This window comes from Staurois parvus, unplaced genomic scaffold (genome assembly GCF_062004578.1).
Source record: "Staurois parvus isolate SC_StPar_1 unplaced genomic scaffold, SC_StPar_1.0 ptg001506l, whole genome shotgun sequence".
Classification (NCBI taxonomy): domain Eukaryota; kingdom Metazoa; phylum Chordata; class Amphibia; order Anura; family Ranidae; genus Staurois; species Staurois parvus.
Window position 1 is genome coordinate 737,677 of NW_028319302.1, and position 20,664 is coordinate 758,340.

The 20,664-nt window shown below is 44.2% G+C and overlaps 1 protein-coding gene across 2 annotated transcripts in view; it reads left to right on the top strand.

Annotated features, from left to right (window-relative positions):
• The first annotated feature begins 1,765 nt into the window (after positions 1–1,765).
• Positions 1,766–20,664, top strand: part of ILF3 (interleukin enhancer binding factor 3) — a 31,857-nt gene continuing 12,958 nt past the window's right edge. For both annotated transcript variants that reach the window (XM_089662637.1, XM_089662638.1), the window contains exons 1-14: positions 1,766–1,922; positions 14,025–14,084; positions 14,177–14,406; positions 14,943–15,123; positions 15,228–15,375; positions 16,649–16,740; positions 17,169–17,264; positions 17,906–18,017; positions 18,782–18,879; positions 18,972–19,089; positions 19,172–19,282; positions 19,938–20,137; positions 20,223–20,360; positions 20,445–20,582. In XM_089662637.1, the coding sequence (XP_089518763.1) occupies positions 14,082–14,084; positions 14,177–14,406; positions 14,943–15,123; positions 15,228–15,375; positions 16,649–16,740; positions 17,169–17,264; positions 17,906–18,017; positions 18,782–18,879; positions 18,972–19,089; positions 19,172–19,282; positions 19,938–20,137; positions 20,223–20,360; positions 20,445–20,582 (1,665 nt within the window). In that variant the 5' untranslated portion in view covers positions 1,766–1,922; positions 14,025–14,081. The remainder of the gene's footprint in view (positions 1,923–14,024; positions 14,085–14,176; positions 14,407–14,942; positions 15,124–15,227; positions 15,376–16,648; positions 16,741–17,168; positions 17,265–17,905; positions 18,018–18,781; positions 18,880–18,971; positions 19,090–19,171; positions 19,283–19,937; positions 20,138–20,222; positions 20,361–20,444; positions 20,583–20,664) is intronic.

Genomic DNA, 20,664 nt, shown 5'->3' on the forward strand with positions numbered 1-20,664 from the left:
CCACTCTAATTCATCCCAAAGGTGTTCTATCAGGTTGAGGTCAGGACTCTGTGCAGGCCAGTCAAGTTCCTCCACCCCAAACTGGCTCCTCCATGTCTTTATGGACCTTGCCTTGTGCACTGGTAATTAGTCATGGTGGAACAGGAAGGGGCCATCCCCAAACTGTTCCCTCAAAGTTGGGAGCATGAAATTGTCCAAAATGTCTTGGTATGCTGACACCTTAAGAGTTCCCTTCACTGGAAGTAGGGGTCCAAGCCCAACCCCCGAAAAACAACCCCACACCATAATCCCCCCTCCACCAAACTTTACACTTGGCAGTTGGGCAAGTACTGTTCTCCTGGCAACCGCCAAACCCAGACACATCCATTGGATTGCCAAAGAAGCGTGACTGGTCACTCCAGAGCACACGTCTCCACTGCTTAGAGTCCAGTGGCGGCGTGCTTTACACCACTGCATCCGACGCTTTGCATGGCACTTGGTGATGTAAGGCTTGGATGCAGCTGCTTGTGCTTTGCAGGGAGAAGAAACAAAGAGATCGTTCCCTCTGTACAGAGCTGTCTTGATTGTCAACACAGGCTCTGGGCTGTGATTGGACACAGCCTATCAGCAGGTCCCGGCCACAAATCAACCACCTGCTGGCAAAATCCAGCATGTCTAATCACAGCGGTAGTCATTGGGCGCAAGTGTGCACGTTCACCCTGAACTCAGGAGAGCCCACCGATGTACAGGTAGGTTGCTGTGCCTGTACTGGCCGCAGTACATTGTGGGCGGGTGGTCCTTAACCCCTTGGCGTCGGCGCCTCCCGGCCCTTCAAGGGGTTTAGGGTCATGTGACTGCCATGACATGCTCAGGAAAGGTCCTGATCGAAAGAGGAGATCGGGACCTTTCTGTGAGTACTGGACATGTATACTGGGAGGCTCTCAGCACGTTTTTTTAAAATAGAATGCAAATGTGCGGCCGCTCGGCGTGTAGACCCAGATGCTTGGAGGGCGCACATTTGCGTTTGGCCAGCACCAAGAGGTTAAACAGTTCTGATCGCCCAATTGAAGGATTGGTGATCAGGTGACCACTGTCACATGATGGGAAGCTGGTCCTGCTGCTCCCGATCTTTAGTCTGGACCGAGATCTGGCTATGACAGCTCAGTCTTCGTGCTGGGAGCGCAGTCTCCGCACATAAACATGGGTGCCCCAGCAACACATGTGCAGCGTGAGGACGTTAAAGCCCATGCTGTATATGTTGGCCCACCATACAGGGGTTAGGAAACATTTGGGCAGTATTTTTAGGATCCATGGCATGCTGGCAATATATACGCACCATGGGACGCCATTACATGTCAGTGCCATTTTTTCAATGGTTTTCCACTCGAATTTTGAGAATTTGCCTCCTCCAGTCAGAGACACGTGAAAACCATGGTAACTGACTGACTGCTGGGGGTATAAGCTTTGTGTCGGGCTGACATGCCGGCCTCCTTCTGCCTTTTATTTTGCACCGTCCATGTGGCAGTCCTAACAATTGTGTCATATCCTGTAATAAAACACGCATGGAGCCTACTCTCTCACATTCATTGTTCTCAAGGCATCACTACAACACAGCCGCCATTTTACTCCTCCCCCTTCGCTCTGCGTCGCGAACATTCCCAGCCTATCACAGCCATTCAGCGTTCCACGCCTCGTTTTGCAATCCCCCAGCAGCCAATGACAGCCCGGTACGTTCCAGACGGTAGGCGGATCCCACCGGCTTCTATATAAAGCTCTGCAAGCGGCGACAGCGTTCTATCCCACCTTGCCGGGCGCTTCCATCCTTTTGCGCCGGAGACTCGTACCACGTGAGTGGGAACAGCAAATCAGCTCGCCCCTCCCTCCTTCCTTCCTCTCCTCCATCGAGCTGCGCAGTGAGGTCGCACGTCGTCTGGCGGACGCCGGTAAGTCTACCATTTCGCCGCGTCTTCTATTTTTATTAAGTTCACGCTGCGTTTTCCTGTGAGCGGGATGTAATCAATCACGGCGGGTGACTTAGCGGGGTTCTCGCTGGAGCGTGGTTGCACCTGAGCGCGGCCGCCATTTTCTCTTTTATTAGGCCGCCATTTTGTTGAGCTGCGCGGCTGGTTGTTGCTCTTTGTAGTGTCCGGTGTCGCTTTCTAGGCCGTGTCGCTGCCTCCGTATTTCCTGCGCAACCAAATGACTCTTCTATCCCTCATTTGATTGATTCGGCGGCGTGCTGAAGATGGCGGCTGTGAATGGCGGAGTACGGGGTTTCCCGGGCCAGGCCGCATGGGCTCCATCATGGCCTTTTGTCCTGATGAATGGGGAAGGGGCCTCCTCACCGCTTCGCCTGTTTTTTTTCTATTTACAATTTTCGTTTTTTTTTTCTTGCTATAAACTTTATAACAAAATACATTTTTTTTTCGCTTTTAAATCTTAAAATGGAATTTTTTTTCACAGCAGGTTTGAGAAATGTGGAGAATATTTTTTTGGACTTTTTTTGCCTGTCTATACAGAAGCCTAGTGGTAGGGTTGGGCCTGAGGCTTTGTTTCAAGGTGAGCTGGTTGCTCCTAGCAACCCAAGCATAGCAACTGCCTTGCCATAGCAACCAGGGCTTCTTTGGTTAACCCCCTCCTCCCCACAGGTTGGCTCACACCTGATGCTGGTTTTTTTAGGCCTCGTTCACACTTGCTGAACAAAAGAGTGTAGTTTGATGGGCGCGAGTTACAAATGTTCTGCCCATTAAACACCCTAGAGGCCCATTTTATTTTGGCTGTTGTGAACAAGGCCTAACATGCTGTGAGTGCATCACAAACGTGTGCCGGGTACCAGAGGCTTGAAGGGTCCATGAGATGCGTCGACTCCTAAGGAACCCCACAGGTGGTTTGAAGGGGGCAATGTTGATGCTTCATGGGTTTGATGATGTGAATAGCTCTGTGCTGTCCGTATTCCCAACTGCAGATGGCTTTACTAGAAGAGATGGGCCTAGTTCACACTGGCGTTTGAGGGGTGATTTACGCTCATCTAAAGCCTATGGGAATAATATGGACAACAGGGCTGTTCACATGAGTCCACGTGTGTTCGCTTCAACAGTGAAGCATCACATGGAGTTTGAAGCCTTTCAACGTCTCCTATTCAAGTGCATAATAACGCTCCATGAACATGCTGCCAGGGGTTGCAGCACGTTAGTTCCAAAGGCTCAAGGTTTTTAACCCCTTGCCTACAGGGCACTTATACCCCCCTTTTTTTTTTTTTTTTTTTTTTTTTTTTTACAAGGCCAGTTTTAAGCTTTCAGCGCTGTCGCACTTTGACGATTGCGCGGTCATGCAAGATTGTACCCATATGAAATTTTTATCTTTTTTTTTTTTTTCTCACAAATAGCTTTCCTTGAATGGTATTTAATCGCCGCTGTGCGCTTTACTTTTTGTGCAATAAACAAAAAATGTGGAAAATTCTATTAAAGTTTTTCAAACAGGTAGTTTTTCTCCTTCACTGATGTGCGTTGATGAGGCAGCACTGATCGGCGGCACTGACTGCCACAACTGCTGGGCACTGACTGGCGGCACTGATAGGCAGCACTGACTGCCACAACTGCTGGGCACTGACTGGCAGCATGTCACTGCTGGGCTCAGGTGGGTGGCACTGACTGGCAGCATGTCACTGCTGGGCTCAGGTGGGTGGCAGTGCTGGGCACCAATCAGGGCACAGACCATCAGTGCCCTGATGATCGGTGCCGATCCCTGCTCTGACAGCTGCCGGCTCTCGGCAGTACTTTCCTCACACTTTGACAGCATGAGGAAAGTGCAGCGGAGAACATGCAATTGCGTTTCCCGGTGATCAGTGTGTCATTGGACACGGCTGATCACGTGGAAAAAGGCCGTAGGGCACGGAGATCGCCGGGGGCGCACAGGAGAGCGTGTTCTGGGAAGACTCCATATGACGCCCTCCCAGAACTGGCCGGCCGCAGTGTAGCCATCATTTCGGTTGGCAAGTAGTTAACCTTCGTGTATTATATGCATGAAGATGTGTTTAAAAAAAAAAAGAGAATCTTGTGTGCAGGAGCTGCACTGTGCTCCTCCGATGCAGCAATACTCATCATCCTCTGAGGACTCTTCCTGCTTATTGGCTCCCACTGCTGCCAATCATGGCCATTGAGCATGGTGGGGGAGCTGTTGTGGACACAGAGCAGCGGCTTGGGGACAAGCATGCAGCAGTGCCTCCCAGGGTGAGCAGCTTTCTCTGGAGGCACTGCTTGAGGGGGAGGCAACGGCAGTGCCCGCAGGTACCCAAACAGAGGATCAAGGCTGCTCTCTGCAAAACTGCACAGAGCAGGTAAAGAGACATGTTAAATGCATGTCATGAATGCACAAAGGGCATTTTGGGAGCGTTTTTAATGCACCTAGCAGGGGCGGACTGACAATTTGGAAACTCGGGCACTGCCCGGGGTCAGTAGGGGGCCCATGAGATTTCCTGGTACCTTTTTCATAGGCTTTTTTGATTTTGGGCAAGGACACAGGGGCCCCATGATCCCCCTATTGCCCGGGGGCCCCATGAGTTGTCAGTCCGCCCCTGGCACTTAGTGCACTGTGCATGAAGTCAGCATTTTGCGTCAAGTGTGAACAAGCCTTGAGGGCTCTAACTTTGGGCTTGGACTATTACAGTAGAGTTCCACAAACTGTAGCTGCTGACTTTTAATTAAAATAAAGCCACTTACCTGTCCCTCGGTCCTGCAGTGTCCTCACCACTGCTGGTTTCACTGGCCGTCTTCTCTCCCCAGTGCCAACATCTTCAGTGTGGTCACCTGGATGTGACTGCTTGCAGCTTCACAGCCTGGTGCCCACTGCGCATGCGTGAGAAGCACTGGACTTTGTGAATGGGCCCCATACTCATCTGGGACCTGTGGGAAGGACAACTTGAAATGAAATGGCCTGGAAAGATGTCAGTCACATGTTCAATGGTTGGCCTTGTGGTGTGAGGCAGTGTGTTGCCTCTTACTACACTGATGTATTGTGCCCACATACCGCCACAATGCAGTGCTGGTAACTGGGCACATAGGAAAGCAGGCCTTTTACTTTGTCCATGTGGTGAGACTGACCTGGAATAGCTGCCCAATGCAGTCCTACCTTATCTGGTGTGAATGTACCCTTAATGCAGTGTTCTCCACATATTCCATATTGGTGTGCCATCAATAAAAGTAGCTTTTTTTTTTTTTTTTTCCTCTGGTGTGTAGCAAAACATATGTAACATACCAGAGAATATGTAAACTGAAAAATGATTACCTTAACTCGGAAAAAGGTGTCTTGAACGTCCTATTAAAGAGAAAATAAAGCACTGGAATGCATCTGGAACACAAATTGTCCTTTCAGTGTCAGTTCACATCTGCCCTGCACAGGAACACTGTCTGCCTTCTTATGCAGTTCCTATGTTACCATGCAGTGCAGTTTTGTAGCCTATTCATTTGAATGGGAGGCAAATGGCACCAGAAGGCAGAACAAGGCTGTGCATGCAGATAGTACCATGTGACCTGGTGCCCACAGATGTACTGTTAGCATTACATTGGCGCCTGCAGCAGATCAGTGTTGGCACACGGGAGATGAGGCCCAATGCCCCGTGGTGGATCTGTGCTGGAATAGCAGCCCAACACTTCCACCGCATCTTGTGTGAATAGGCCCTAGAGCAGCCTGCCCATCTTATTGCTGCTGCTTATCAAATGATGGGGGCATGCTACTGTCTTAGGGCTTTACTCCACAATTCCTGCTGTTATCATGGATTTGCAGGGCTTGTTTTGCACATACATGCTTTCACATGAGAATTTTTTTTCTATGCTTGTAAAAGCACTCCAAACTTTTCTTATTAAAACACTCAGTTTTTTTTTTTTCTTCTTTTCTACATAAATTCATTTAGAAGATGTTTGACTGCATCTGGTGTAAACAAGCCCTTTATAGTGGCTTATTGCCCTGTCACATCTAATGAATGTGAATGTCAGTGTCTTTGGCATGTGCCGTTTGCTGCGGCGCAATTTCTGCAGTAAATCTCGCATTACTTTTTTTGCAGTTTTGTTGCAATTACACATACATAGAATATAATGAAAATTGCAAGAAATTGTTAAATCTTCACAAGTAACAGTCTTCAGAAATTGCACCTGAAACTACACGCAAATCGCAGCGCTGTGACTAAATCTGAACAATCCGTATCTGAGTCCACAGTTGCGTAGGACGTTTAGCAAGACAAAGATGGTGTAGATGAGCGACAGCAACTTCACCCAAGCTGATCTATTTCGGTGGAAAGTCAGTTGTACCGGGTTCATTTGTGTTGCACTTTAGTATAGTTCTGTCAATTTACGCAGCACTTTACATATATATTGTACATTCACATCAGTCCTTAACCCTCAAGGGGTGTACAATCTAAGGTCCCTAACTCACATTCATACATACACATACTAGGGACAATTTAGACAGGATCCAATTCACCTACCAGCATGTCTTTGGCGTGTGGGAGGAAACCCACGCAGGGAGTACATGCAAACTCCAGGCTGATAAACACTATGCAAATTGCTTTGTCTGGCACAGCCAACCAATGGTCACTGTTGCTCATTGCTTGACCAAGTCCACTCACTCAAATCAATTTGTTTCATCGGCCATGTATGCTTGTTCACCTTTTACAGAAGAGGTAAACTTGATAGTACAGGCTCTTCCCCCGCCCCTTTGTCCCCGCTTCACTTCCTGGGTTCTGACCTGTCAGTCCCTCCACAGTTGGTCCAGCAATCCTGGGATATGCAGCCCCCGCTCTTCTCTCTCAATCGTGTGGGGTTTTTTTTTCTTTTTTGGCGGGGGGGGGGGGAACAGTGAGTCGCTGTGCTGACACTGACTGAATCTCTCTGATCTGTCCCAGAAGTGCCGCACTGAGTGGGATTTCAGATCTCTGGACAGTTTTGTATGGACACTGACTGCTGTGTCCCCGGAGATAAGTATAGTGGGGACCAGGGGGTGGGGAGGGTGTACGCTGTTCACCTTTATGCCTCCTGGATACTGCCGCTCCTAAACTCCTGTTTTAGGAGCTTTTGGATTTTTTTTTTTTCCTTTTAAGTCAACTCAGATGCCTGTATCTGTGCACACACAGGATTTACCAGAGGAGTTTAGGAGCAGAAACATTCAGAGGCTGTAAAATGCTCCCCTCCCGAATGCAGGAGAATTGTGTTTAAGAGCAGTGTTTTGACTGTTATTGCTAGGTGCGTTTAGGCAGTCTTTTTTTATACATTCTGGCCATTGAAATGGGGAGGTGGGGGGGCCAAGCACCTGAGGGGGTAAATGTACACACTTGCGAGAGTCAAGCGTTTTTTTTTTTTTTTTTTGCCAGAAAGGAACAACTATGGTGGCTGCTGTCAGTGTCCAGTGTGTGAGGCCTTACAGAAAGGTTGAGCTAGTACTTTGATCAAATGTGAAGTGATTGTGTGCAGCACAGATCTGTCTATCGATCTGCTCACTTTTCTGGAGTAATCCGATTTGTTTCAGCCTAACGTGCTGCCGACGGCACCGGATACGACTTTATAAACTATAGTTATGGGGCAGGGTAGGGGAGCAATTCTTTTGCTTTCCCCATCCTCCACATTCTACCAACAATACCCCATAATCCCTCTCTGTTCTGTGGGCCTGGCTGTAAGCAAGAACGGTGGGAAGCAACTGGTAGAATTTCACTGGATGTTGGTATTTACAGGCACGGCTGGTATTTCCTCACCAACAGCTAAGAGGTCCAGTGTGAGCAGCTCATTCAGCTGTGAAAGCAACTCGGCTCTCCCTTGTGCTGTGTGTTTGTTCTGAAGGGTACAGTCGGCTTGTAATGTTTGGATCTCTTGGTGCAGTAAAGAGGTCTGTTTTTATGAGGGGTCCCCCCCCCCCCCGAGCCTCAAGTGACACTTGTTCTCTTGACCCCAGTGTAGCAGATTCCCCTTTATTGTGAGGTTCATGGTACACCACAATGGGAATGGGTAGGTGCTATATGTCCTGAATCTGATCACCCCAAAAATAACCACAGGACAAGCATGCCTAAAGTAGGAATGTACAGTTAGCTGAAGGCTATTTTATATATAGTGTGGAAAAGGATCAACATCTGTCAAGCATCTTGTTTAACACCTGGGTGTTGTGTGAAAGTCATGTTTGAGACCACATTCATACACGGCAAGCAGACATATGGCTTGTGTGTAGAATGCTCAACAAATGCGTAAAGCGCAATGACCAAAACTACATTAGCTACACTGGTACACAAAGTAGATCTAAACTCTTAAAACATCTTGCACCCTACAGTTAGTTTTACAATGTTGGTTTTGTGTTCTTTGTTTGGTTTTTGTTTTGGTTTTTTTTAGGTGAAGAATATTTTCAGTACATAAATTGCCCATTGAGTTTTACCACTTCTGTAAGCTGAGAAGCCATCACAAACATCCTTGGCTTTTCTGTGTACTACTACCCCCACCAATTCACCCTGTAATGGTGCAGGTGAAGTTGGCCTGTGTGACCACAGCTGATCAATACAATGGAGCAGGAAGTGTAGTTGTGAAGGGAAAGTTCCAGTGCTGCAAACAAATGATGGGGATGCCTTAAAAAGAAACTAAAGCAGCTGCTACATCTAAGGACTTATAAACTGCAGTTTAACTTTTTGGGCTTACACATAGAACATGCATGTTAGTCAACCTATTTCAATGGGTATGTTGAAGGGACTTTCAACTGTGTATGACTCTGAACACGCTGGGTAATGGGGGGAAGTCCCCACAGCAGAGTGGGGACTGGAGGACTGTCTGGATGTTGTAAGTCAATACAATAAAACCTTACAGAAGCAAGAGCTTTAAAACTTTTTACTTTTTGCATGAATATTTGGTTAAGATGGCACTGGGGACCTATCTTCTCATGGCAAGGCAGTGCTAAACAAGGGCTGTGAGGCAGATTTATTATAAAATTGTAGCCCATTAGTGACTAATTGTATTGCTGCTTTGAAGTGGTGCTATTCCCCTCTGACTGCTATTTGGTTGTGCATGCATGTGAGTAAAAATGCTCAGGTGACACGAGTAACAACTCTCCAAATTTGCTAATTGAGACATCGCCTGCTTTACCATGATGTCCATTTGCTTGATAGATCTCTTGTGATTTGGTACTAGTACATAGAAGAGCAACTTCATAAGTGAGTTTGGCAGTTGAAAAAAATGGCTAATGCTATCCATACGTGGATGGATTGACAATCAGCCGGTTCCCCATGGTTCACATTAGTGCGGCCTGTGTTTGTGCAGGCACAGCGGCACATTATCATAATTATTGTACAGGATTTATATAGCACAAATAGTTTGCTCAGCGCATTAAAATATATAAAGGGAGACAATACGGCAATAATACAAGAGGGTTAGGAGGGCCCTGCTCCCTGAGAAATCATTGAATGATCCCAGTGGTGGGCATAGAAATGAGTGAAGGAAAGTTGGCCTCCACTCTTCTCTATACCCTTGGACTGGAGCGATGTCACTTCTGGTTCCCATGCCTTGTAAATGAGGCCATTTTTAAAGCACTTGAGTAAGGCTTTTTATCTAATGCTTTACATTGTAGAGGAGAGATGTGGGGTCTTATTGACCCCCATATCTCCATAAAGAGTATCTTCCACCGCTTGCAGTGCATCCAGGAAGGTATTCACAGAGCTTGGCGTTTGCCACATTGTGTTATGTTACAGCCTTATTCCAAAATGGAATAAACTAACTTTTTTTTTTTCCTCAACATTCTACAAATACCCCATAATGACAACATGAAAAGTTTGTTTTGAAATCTTTGCAGTTTATTAAAAATGGAAAAAAAAACATGTACATGAGTATTCACAGCCTTTGCCATGACTCAAAATTGAGCTCTGGTGCATTCTGTTCCTTCTGATCATCCTGGAGATGTTTCCACAACTTGATTGGAGTCCACCTGTGGGGAATTCAGTTGATTGGACATGATTAGGAAAGGCATAAACCTGTTTATATAAGGTCCCATAGTTAACAGTGCATGTCAGAGCACAAACCAAGCCATGAACTCCAAGGAATTGTCTGTAGACCTGAGACAGGATTGTATCAAGGCACAGATCTAGGGAAGGGTGCAGAAACATTTCTGCAGCATTGAAGGTCCCAGTGAGCAAAGTGGCCTCCATCTGTAAATGGAAGAAGATTGAACCACCAGGAATCTTCCTAGAGTGGGCCGCCTGGCCAAAACGAGCAATCGAGGGAGGAGGGCCTTAGCCAGGGAGGTAACCAAGCACCTGATGGTCACTCGGAAAGAGCTCCAGCGTTTCTCTGTGGAGAGAGTAGAACCTTCCAGAACAACAATCTCTACAGCACTCCACCAGTCAGGTCTGTATGGTAGAGTGGCCAGACGGAAGACACTCCTCCGTAAAAGGCAAATGGCAGCCCACCTGGAGTTTGCCAAAAGGCACCAGAGGGACTCAGACCATGGGAAACAAAACTCTTGTCTGATGAAACAGATTGAACTCTTTGGCCTCAATGCTAAGCGTCGTGTCTATAGGAAACCAGGCACAGCTCACCACCTGGCCTATACCATCAGTGAAGCTTGGTGGTGGCAGCATCATGCTGTGGGGATATTTTTCAGTGGCCTTTACTGGGAGACTAGTCGGGATCAATCAAAAGATGAATGCAGCAGTGTAAAGGCATCCTTGTTGAAAACCTGTTCCAGAGCGCTCTGGACCTTAGACTGGGGTGATGGTTCGTCTTTCAACAGGACAATGACCCTAAGCACACCGCCCACATAACAAAGGAGTGGCTACGGGCCAACTCTGTGAATGTCCTGGAGTGGCCCAGACTTGAACCCGACTTTGAACATCTCTGGAGAGATCTGAAAATGGCTGTGCACCGACGCTCCCCATCCAACCTGATGGAGCTTGAGAGGTACTGCAAAGAGGAATGGGAGAAATTGGAGTATGATGCTACAAGCTTGGCACACCTATTTTTGGCCAAACGACTTGAGGCTGTAATTGGTGTTAAAGGGGCTCCAAAGTATTGAGCAAAGCCTGTGAATACTTATGTACATGTGATTTTTCTTATTTGTAATAAATTGCAAAGATTTCAAAACTAACTTCGTCCTTTTGGGGTGTTTGTAGAATGACGAGGGGAAGAAAACAATCCATTTTGGAATAAGGCTGTAACATAACAATGTGGCAAAGCGCTGTGAATACTTTCTGGATGCATTGTATTTCTATCACAAGGGATTCCTGCATTCCTTGTGATGGGGAAGAAAAGTGATTTAAAAACATTCAAGTACTGGCGTGTAGTGGTGAATGCATATGTAGGCCACGCGCACATATGTAAACTGTTCAACCACTCATGAGGTATGCAGTGAACGTTGGCAATAATTCTAGCACTAGACCTCCTAATCTTAAACTGGTAACCTGTAGAAATTTTTGAAGGGTCACCCATGGAGATTAACAATTCGCTGCCCGGCCAATGGCCTTTGGCGGCTTCAGAAGTGCTTCTGCATTCTGGGTGCACGCCATTTGGCGTGCAACCGCACATGCGCAGTTTGCGACCCTGCAGAGCCGCGCAGCGGGGCGATCTGTCACTGGCCGCGTACCTCGGACACAGCCGATGACAGATCTGAGTACCAGCCCCTGTAGCTGGTACCATGTGACCTGCTGTGACCAATCACAGCAGGTCACATGACAGTTGTATACAATGGATGGCTTCATTCATGCCATCCATTGTATACTACTGCCTAGCTGTGAATGGTCACAGCTAATCACATGCACGTCATGTGATTAGCTGTGACCAAATCACAGCTAAGCACAAAAAAACCTGAATGATTTCATTCAGATAAATGATTGCTTATAGCAAAGTAATTCTTTGCTATAAGCAAATTGTGTAAAAAAAAAAAAAAAAAAAAAAAAAAAAAACCTGATCACTTCCCCAAAGTAGTACAATGTTACTATGGTAACATTGTACTACTTTGGTCATAGTAAAATATGAAAAAAAAAAAATGTAATTAAAAATATTAAAAAAAATATTTTTTTTTCATACGGTCACCAGTCAGTGTCCCTGATCACCGCCATGCCAGTTATATGATAACGCTGTACTGCACTGGTGACAGTATGTAAAAAAAAAAAAGTGAAATAATTTTTTTTTAATTTTCAAAAAAATTATGACAAAAAATACAACTTCAAAAAACTCGCCATGCCTCTTATGAAGTACGTCGGACTGTCTACTCTGCAAAAAGGGGTCATTTGGGATATCTGTACTATTCTGACATTCTTGGACCTCAAGAAATTAGATTGGCTGTCAGTACTTCAGGATTGATCAATATTCAGATCTATACCATAGTTTGTGAACTCTATAACTTTCCTACAAACTAAATAATACGTCCTAATTTGGGTTATTTTCACCAAAGACATGTAGCAGAATACATCTTGGCCTAAATTTATGAAGAACAATTATTTATTTGTAAACTTATAACAAAAACAAACGCGTTTTTGTTCTTTTTTTTCAAAATTTTTGGTCTTTTTTTTTTTAGCAAAAAATAACCCCAGCAGTGATTAAATACCAGCAAAAGAAAGCTCTAGTTGTGTGAAGAAAATGATAAAATTTTAGTTTGGGTATAATGTTGTATGACCGCGCAATTGTCATTCAAAATGTGAGCGCTGAAACCTGAAAAATGGCCTGGGAGGGAAGGGGGTAAAAGTGCCCGGTATGGAAATGGATAAGTACCGTAGTTTGACACATCCCACAAGTGTGCTACATTTTAAAGCATGACCTGTTGAGAATCTAATTTATGCAGTAGAACACCTTTTTAATGATAAAAACAAACTATATACCCCAATTATTTTACAAAACATGAGTTTTTCCACATTGTGTTTGAGAAATATACATTTTTTTTTTTTTTTTTTATAACTATCCATTTCGGTTTTTGGCCAAATGCATCCTGAAATTTTGGTTTCAACACCACAATTTTTCATTTTGGTGCAGCACTAGTTTTATGGGTGGAGCTGGAACGTTGGATCAATTTCTCCTTATTACCTAGTAGTCACTTGCAGTCTGCATACTTGAGCTTTTCCTGCTTGGTCTTAGATGTCAAGTCTACATTCCTGTTCTTTCAAGACTGAAATGTTAATTCTTTGAGTTTAATACTGCTTTCAGTTAAACACTTGTACTGTTTTGGGTTGCTGCATCTTCCCCTTTTTTATATAAACCTAAAACCCCCAATCTGTTCTCCTGGTTTTGCAGGCTTGTGCTAGGACTTTGGTTTATCAGCTAAGCTTAGGTATTGAGTCTTGTTCTATATATAGTACTCTGTAAGTCTCCTAGATTAGCTTCTAAATGTATAAAATGTTTTCTTATGTAAGCTGCAACAGATGTGGATGAATTTGTATGGCTTGGAATGGTCCTGGCTAATGAGGTTTTGCCTTGCTCAGCTATAGGATATGTTTGGGATGGAAAGCATTCCTTGCAGGTTAGAATTACAAACTAAGGAACAGTTAGTCCATATTGACTAGTTAGAAACCAGCTGGGTTTTTTTGGGGGGAGGGGGGGTTGTTTTTGTGGGTTTTTTTTTTTTTTTTTTTTCTTCCAAACTCCCCATCAATCTGACCTAAATATGGCTGAGGATTCAGATATAAATGACTAAATTCTGTCTACTTCTGTGTCAGTGATGTGATCTCCGTTCCCTGTGCAGTTATCCCCTTCCAGGTTTGGGGGTCATCTGCCATCTTGATTGGTCAGTGTGGGATCACAACACCCAAGTATATGCATGGGAGTGAGTGTGGTAGATTTTGTGATGGTACACTTAAGCTTTGGAAACACAGTTCTGTATAAATAGGTGGGGGGAGAATGGTAAGAAGCCTTGATTGCAAAATTTTAGTCTCCCTCACATTTTCATGAAGACTGCTCCATCTGATACAGCCTGGTGCAGGCATTCACGTGCGTATGGGTCCTGGCAAGCTCTTGCACGTGAATGCTATCTCCCCCCCCCCCCCCCCCGGTGTGCTGCTGTTTCTGATAACTGTGTGCTAATGGTTTTTTGTTTTGTTTTTCCAGATCATTTTACCCCTGGGGAACAATTCAATTGAGTGTTACAACATTTAAAAGACCATAATGGTGAGTTGACATGAATGGTGAGTTAGGAATATTTTGCTAGGTGTACTGTCTTCTACTGAAGATATTTGACCTAACTTCTCCCTTTTTTTTAGCGTCCAATGCGCATGTTCGCAAATGATGACCGCCATGTTATGGCAAAGCACTCCGTGGTGTATCCAACTCAAGAGGAGCTTGAAGCTGTCCAGAACATGGTGTCGCACACAGAAAGGGCCTTGAAAGCTGTGTCTGACTGGATTGACCAGCAAGAGAAGGTCCAAACTGGAGAAACTGAACTACCGGACATTGAGACCCCAGAAGAGACTACAGAAGAGGGAAAGGACGGGTAAAACGTTAAAGCAGACTTCATTTTAATCCTTTTGTTTGACAGGCCGCATCTGTAGCACTTGGCATTCAGGCCTTTTGTGAAGGCATAGTATAGTAACTCAACAAATCTGCACCTTAAGTCAGCTGCATTTCTGATAGTTGCACCTCACCTTGTACATGAAGGGTTTTTAGTGTGGCTTGTTTGGTATTGCCTGTTCACCTGGTTGAATCCTAACCAGGAGTATGATTGCACTGAAAATGTAATGCTTGAGTCTTAGAATGAATAAACTGTAGTTATATTATCAATTTTTCATTTTAAAGTGATTCTTGTCCTCCAAACAAGGTAATAGTTACATCACAAACATTATGAAGTTAGTTACAGCCAGGATTATCTAAACCCTGAGTTTTCATTCTCAGTTTATGTTTGAAAGAATCACTTCTCCACTTCATGTTTTTACATGTCTGTGGACATTAAATGTTCAGTCATGGGAATCTTGCTTTGCATTGTCTGGAGAGTGGACTGTATCACTTAACTGCCTCTTGACCTGTTTTCAGTGAAGCAAAGGCTGGAGCGAACTCAACCAGGACACTTCGTGGTGTGATGAGGGTTGGCCTTGTTGCCAAGGGACTTCTCTTGAAAGGGGATTTGGATCTTGAACTAGTTCTTCTGTGCAAAGACAAGCCCACAATCTCGCTTCTGAAGAAGGTGTCTGATAACCTTATTGTGCAGTTTGCGGTAAGTTGTTGTTTTTTTTTTTTTTTTAAAAAAAAAAAAAAACAAAACAAAAAACGTGGCTGATGTGAGCTTATAAATGGCTAACTGTCTGACTTTGATTGCAGACTGTGTCTGAGGAGAAGTATGAAGTCCTACCTAATATCAGAGAGGCCACAATTGTAATTAAAAACACAAAGGAGCCCCAACTTACACTTAACATTCGTCTGACCTCCACTCTGGTTCGGGAGGAGGTTGAAAAGATGAGTTCTGGAGGTACGGAAGGCAGAAAACGGCCGATAAGTAACACTGACCCCCCTTGAAACCCTCTTCATTATTTCCCCCATTTCCTCTTCCTTTACTGTTGTAGGCTTCCTAATAACACGTCTGCTCCCTGTCTGATTTTATAATACACTATCAGCATTGGCTAATCAGTAAATACTGCAATTCCCCACCTTCTAGGCTTTACTGCCAACTATATTAAATTGTGTAAATTAGCGACCCCATCTGTGGATATTAGTCTTGTTATACAGTGTTACAGGGGCCTGCTAAGCGCTTACCAATTGCAGGCCCCTGTGATGCTGTATCACATTAGATGTTAGATACATGGTGTTGTTTTGCATGTATTTGATGGGCAGTGTGTGTTGCAGCAAGAATGACAGCCCCTGCCCTTATTGGAAAGGGACTAGTCAGCATGTGAAGCACCAGGAAACAGTGCAATGTTTTGGATAAAGTTAGACTGGCTCTTAGACGACAATTTGTCAAATTTCTAAATTTTGTCCTTATCACCTTGCCATAGGTAGACTAGCCTTATCTAAAACCCTGGGCATGAGACATGGTCTTGCTGCAGCATAGACTCGCTCTTGATCTGTTGTGCTGCTCTGAATATTTTGCAATATGGTTCTGACAACTGATCTCGTATCAAGACTTCTAGTTTGTCGATTTTTAGGGACGCTGGACCTTTGACCAACAGGACTCTCTCTGTCATGGGCTGTGGCCAGGGCAGTCGAGCTGGGTGGAAGGTTTAGTGCAGAACTGTAGGCTAAGTTGATAGCTGCAGCTCATCTGTCTTTTGCTTTTTTTTTTTTTTTTTTTTTTATTTCCTCTTGGGTCTCACATGTGACTTTAAAGCAGCATTCTGTCATATTTGTCTCTATATTTAATGATAAAACTTGTGCATTGCATGAAATTTTTTAATGCGAGGTCTGGACTGACCAAAATTATCTCTATCTAGATATACATATTTTGCCTTCAGTTTCTTGTTATGCAGACTGCTGCTTTATTTTATTTTTTTTCATGTCAGCATAGGCTATGTATATAGTAGAGGTTTTAAAGGTTGTGTTTTTAAGTGATTTGGGGATGGGGGAGCTGAGGATTATTTTATAAATGTATTGTAGTTGTTGTCTTAGAGCAGTTTAGCAGATTCCAGGGTAATATGTGAGTGGTAGTACAAGAAGCCCCACTGCCCTCTGGAAGCTGCCTCATCCCCTGTCCACCTGACAGACAACCCCTTGGTCAAACCGTGCCTTGTCTTCTTATCCATGAATAGAAACGCTATCAGTCAGCGATCCACCGGACGTTCTGGACAGGCACAAATGCCTTGCTGCATTGGCGTCGCTCCGACACGCCAAGTGGTTCCAGGTTTGCATTTTATTATTTCTGTCTTAAGTAGTAAATGCCATTTTTGTAATTTTTCTTTTGTACATCCACTTTAAATTAACACAGTCCACATGACTTAAGATATTTTAAGCAAACACGAGCAGTAGCTGTGCTGATCTAGCTCCTGTCGCTCCCACAGGCAGCTGAGGAAGCACACATTGAAAATGCACCTTTTCAAAAGGTGCTATTATGCTTAGTTCATAGTTGCTGCTTTGTTTTAAGAGTAATTCTGCCTCTGCTCTACAGTAATTGCTAATGTAACATAAGGCTTATCCTTAAACATAGTTCACATGTTTACCCTTGACAAAGTAGCACTACAAAATATGGCTTCTGTTTTTTAATTTCCTTTCTTTTTTTCCGGCTTGTGTTGGGGTAACATTGAAAACTAACAGAATTTTCCATTGTCTCAGGCTAGGGCTAATGGTCTGAAGTCATGTGTTATTGTCATCCGTGTCTTGCGTGATCTTTGCACTCGTGTGCCTACATGGGAACCCTTAAGAGGATGGGTAAGTGCCATGTGTGGGTTTTTCCCCTTCCAATAACTTTCTATTTAGTTTTTGTAGTTTGGAAAAAAAAGTTAGACGAATCAAAGCAAATCACAATATATGGCAAGTACTGCAGTCCCGTAGTACAAGTATATAGTGTAGCAATCTCTGCACAAAAACCCCATGCTTGAAAAACTGGCTGGTTATCAGTAACCTTTTAAAACAAGGGTTCTTTCTTGACCTTGATGCACATTCAACACTATTCAAATCCCTCTGAGCTGAGAAGCACAAGGGGGCGCATTAAGACTAATTGTCCCAACACAAGGGAGTAGAGAAGTACCCTGTGCAAGGAACAATGGATATAGAATGTCTGCCTTGGCCACATAGTGTTGCCATATGCATTAATGCCTCCAAATCACAAACTTTCTTATGGTCTGGCTTTTAATGAAATCACAAGTGACAAAACAAGTTCAGTCTGTATAATTTGCTTGTTCCATGCAATGCTCTCTGCTATTCCTTTAGAGTGGCTCTTGGATGTACTCAACATGCTACTTGCAATTCAATTGCCCCTTTGGTGGGGCTGTAGTGAAATCTTGTCAGATTTTTTTCCAAGATTTAGAAGAGAACTAAGTTTGCTTCTAACACTAAACTTCCTTCCGCAGCCTCTTGAGTTGCTTTGTGAGAAAGCCATTGGAACAGCAAACAGGCCCATGGGAGCTGGTGAAGCCTTCAGAAGAGTTCTTGAATGCCTTAGCTCTGGAATACTTATGCCAGGTACATGTCTGACTGCTTTTAACACTTTCACTGCTGCTTCTGCTATACTGCGTTCAAGGACCCAGATGACCTGTAGCTGTGCCGTCACTATTCCTTTAGGAAAGTTAAAGGAATTTGCGCATCTTAAAAGGACATGCAGTATTGCTAAATGCAGTGGGCAGGCAACATTTTATAGCTTGGTTAGTAACAAGTGTCCTTATTTTTGGGATGCAGTGCTAGGATTTTGAGGTTGTCATGCAGTTTGTTCTTCAGCTGTAACTTGTTCTGTTGGATTAGCTTTAAGTGTAACGAAAGCAAAACTTTGACATTTTGGTCAGTGGAGATGGGATTGGAACACCTGGCAGGCTTTTATTGCTACTTCTGCCCGTTTGGGAGATTCACCCTCTTTGTCCAGTTTACCCTTACTGAATGTTGAAACTCCCAATAATGGTGGTCTTCATATGGGGGGGGGGGGGGGGTTTCTAGTGTCCTAGGGCCCTTGCTGGCAATAGCTGGCATTTTGTTCTAACACCTTTCCATGTCCACAACATACAAATTTTGCCTTTTAGTCAACTTTTCGGCAGATAGGTAATTGTGTGGAGTTATTTGGTTTCTGGGCAGCTCTGGTGTAAACGTGTACTGCTCTTGTAGACTATTCAGAGTGATCAGGGCTGTGCCCCATGTCCCCTTTTTTTTGGAAGTAAAAAAATGTCTGCTGCACTTGGCAAGCCATTGAAGCTCATTCTTCAGTGATCTATGAACTGTCTTGAATCTTGTTTTTATAGATGGTCCTGGCTTGTATGATCCATGTGAAAAAGAAGCCACTGATGCCCTTGGTCACCTTGAAAGACAGCAGCGTGAAGATATTACCCACAGTGCACAGGTATTGTTGCTGTGTAATTTGAACAAAACCACTGAAGTCTCCTAGTGACAAAGGAACTACAATGGGTACTGAGGGATTTCTTTCTTTTTCAGCATGCTCTTAGATTGGCAGCATTTGGCCAGCTTCACAAAGTATTGGGCATGGATCCCCTGCCTCTGCCCACAAAGTTGCCAAAGAAGACCAAACCTGACCCACCCATTGATTACACAGGTATATATTCTTGAAGTAGATTCTGTTAAGAGCTGTACTTTTGTAAAAATTCTTATTCTTGCTGGTTTTTGTTTTTTTACAGTCCAGATTCCTCCCAGCACCACCTATGTTATGCCAGCTCTGAAGCGCCCCATTGAGGAGGATGGAGAAGACAAATCGCCAAGTAAGAAGAAAAAGAAGATTCAGAAGAAAGGTATTTGAGGGCCATTAGGCAAGGTGTAACTTTGTGCCAATGTACAATTCATACCACCTTTCATTGTGGGACTGTTTGGTTATCGTCACTGCCAATGTTGCAGTCAGATCCAGAAGGTACAATGCTGTTCCCCTGGTATATATTGGCTCTCAACTGCTACAGGCGCTATTGCTACCACAATCTTTGTACAGTGTTTGACAAGGGAATTTAGATGGGTAAGACTTTTTTTTTTTTTTTTTTTTTTTTTTTTTGTTAAGAACTAATATTTTGACTCAAACAAACAACAAATGGATCTAGCTTTTTGCCAATTATTTCATGAAATGGCTTAGTTACAGCAACTGAAGTGTATGAACTTTAAAAACACAAAAATCGATTCTTTTGGCGTTCCAAAATCTTAGTCCTCAAAGGGTTAAACTAGTGCAGGGTATATCTGCTTTAATGCTGTATCCTCACACTCTTCTCACCTGCCCAGGGATTTAAGGTGTTATGACGTAGGGAGTATTTAAAGATGTGCTCTATAGGTCGATGAATCTATTTAAAATCAAACTAACTTGATATCTCGGGAAAGGACATTTGGTCTCCATTTTGTTCAGTAACATGTATTTTGAGTATTAAACCAAGATTATGTTCAGTGGTAATGATTGACCCTTTGCAGATGACAAGTCTGAACCACCTCAAGCTATGAATGCCCTAATGAAATTGAACCAGCTGAAGCCAGGCCTCCAGTACAAACTGATATCCCAGACTGGACCAGTTCATGCTCCCATCTTTACAATGTCTGTGGAAGTGGATGAAAAGAGCTTTGAAGCCTCTGGGCCCTCAAAGAAGACTGCAAAGCTTCATGTTGCTGTTAAGGTGAAAAAAACCAAAATAATAAGGCAGTTTGGTTTGCCCAACTAATTTTTTATTTGCCGAAAACTTACTTGGTTTTTAATGGCAGGTCTTGCAAGATATGGGCATTCCTACTGGAATGGAAGAGAAGGAAGAAGCTGCTGAGGAGACTGAACAGAAGCCTGTGGTCCAGACTCAGTCTCAGCCAGAATCTGCACAGGGTGATTCTGCCACTGGAGAGGCAGAGGTGAGTGACAAGTGGAGCTGAGATCTTGTGCATGTGTACAGTGCTGGGTGTTGCATTATAACACTGGGGGTGTCTTGTTTCTAGAGTGCTAAGCAGCAAGGACCTATTCTCACCAAGCATGGAAAGAACCCAGTTATGGAGCTTAATGAAAAAAGGCGAGGACTGAAATATGAGCTTATATCTGAAACTGGTGGCAGTCACGATAAGAGATTTGTAATGGAGGTATGTCAGACTGACAAGTGGTCTCTAACATGGCCTGTGTTGCCCTAATCCGTAAAACTTTATCCTTTTGAGTCTGAATTTG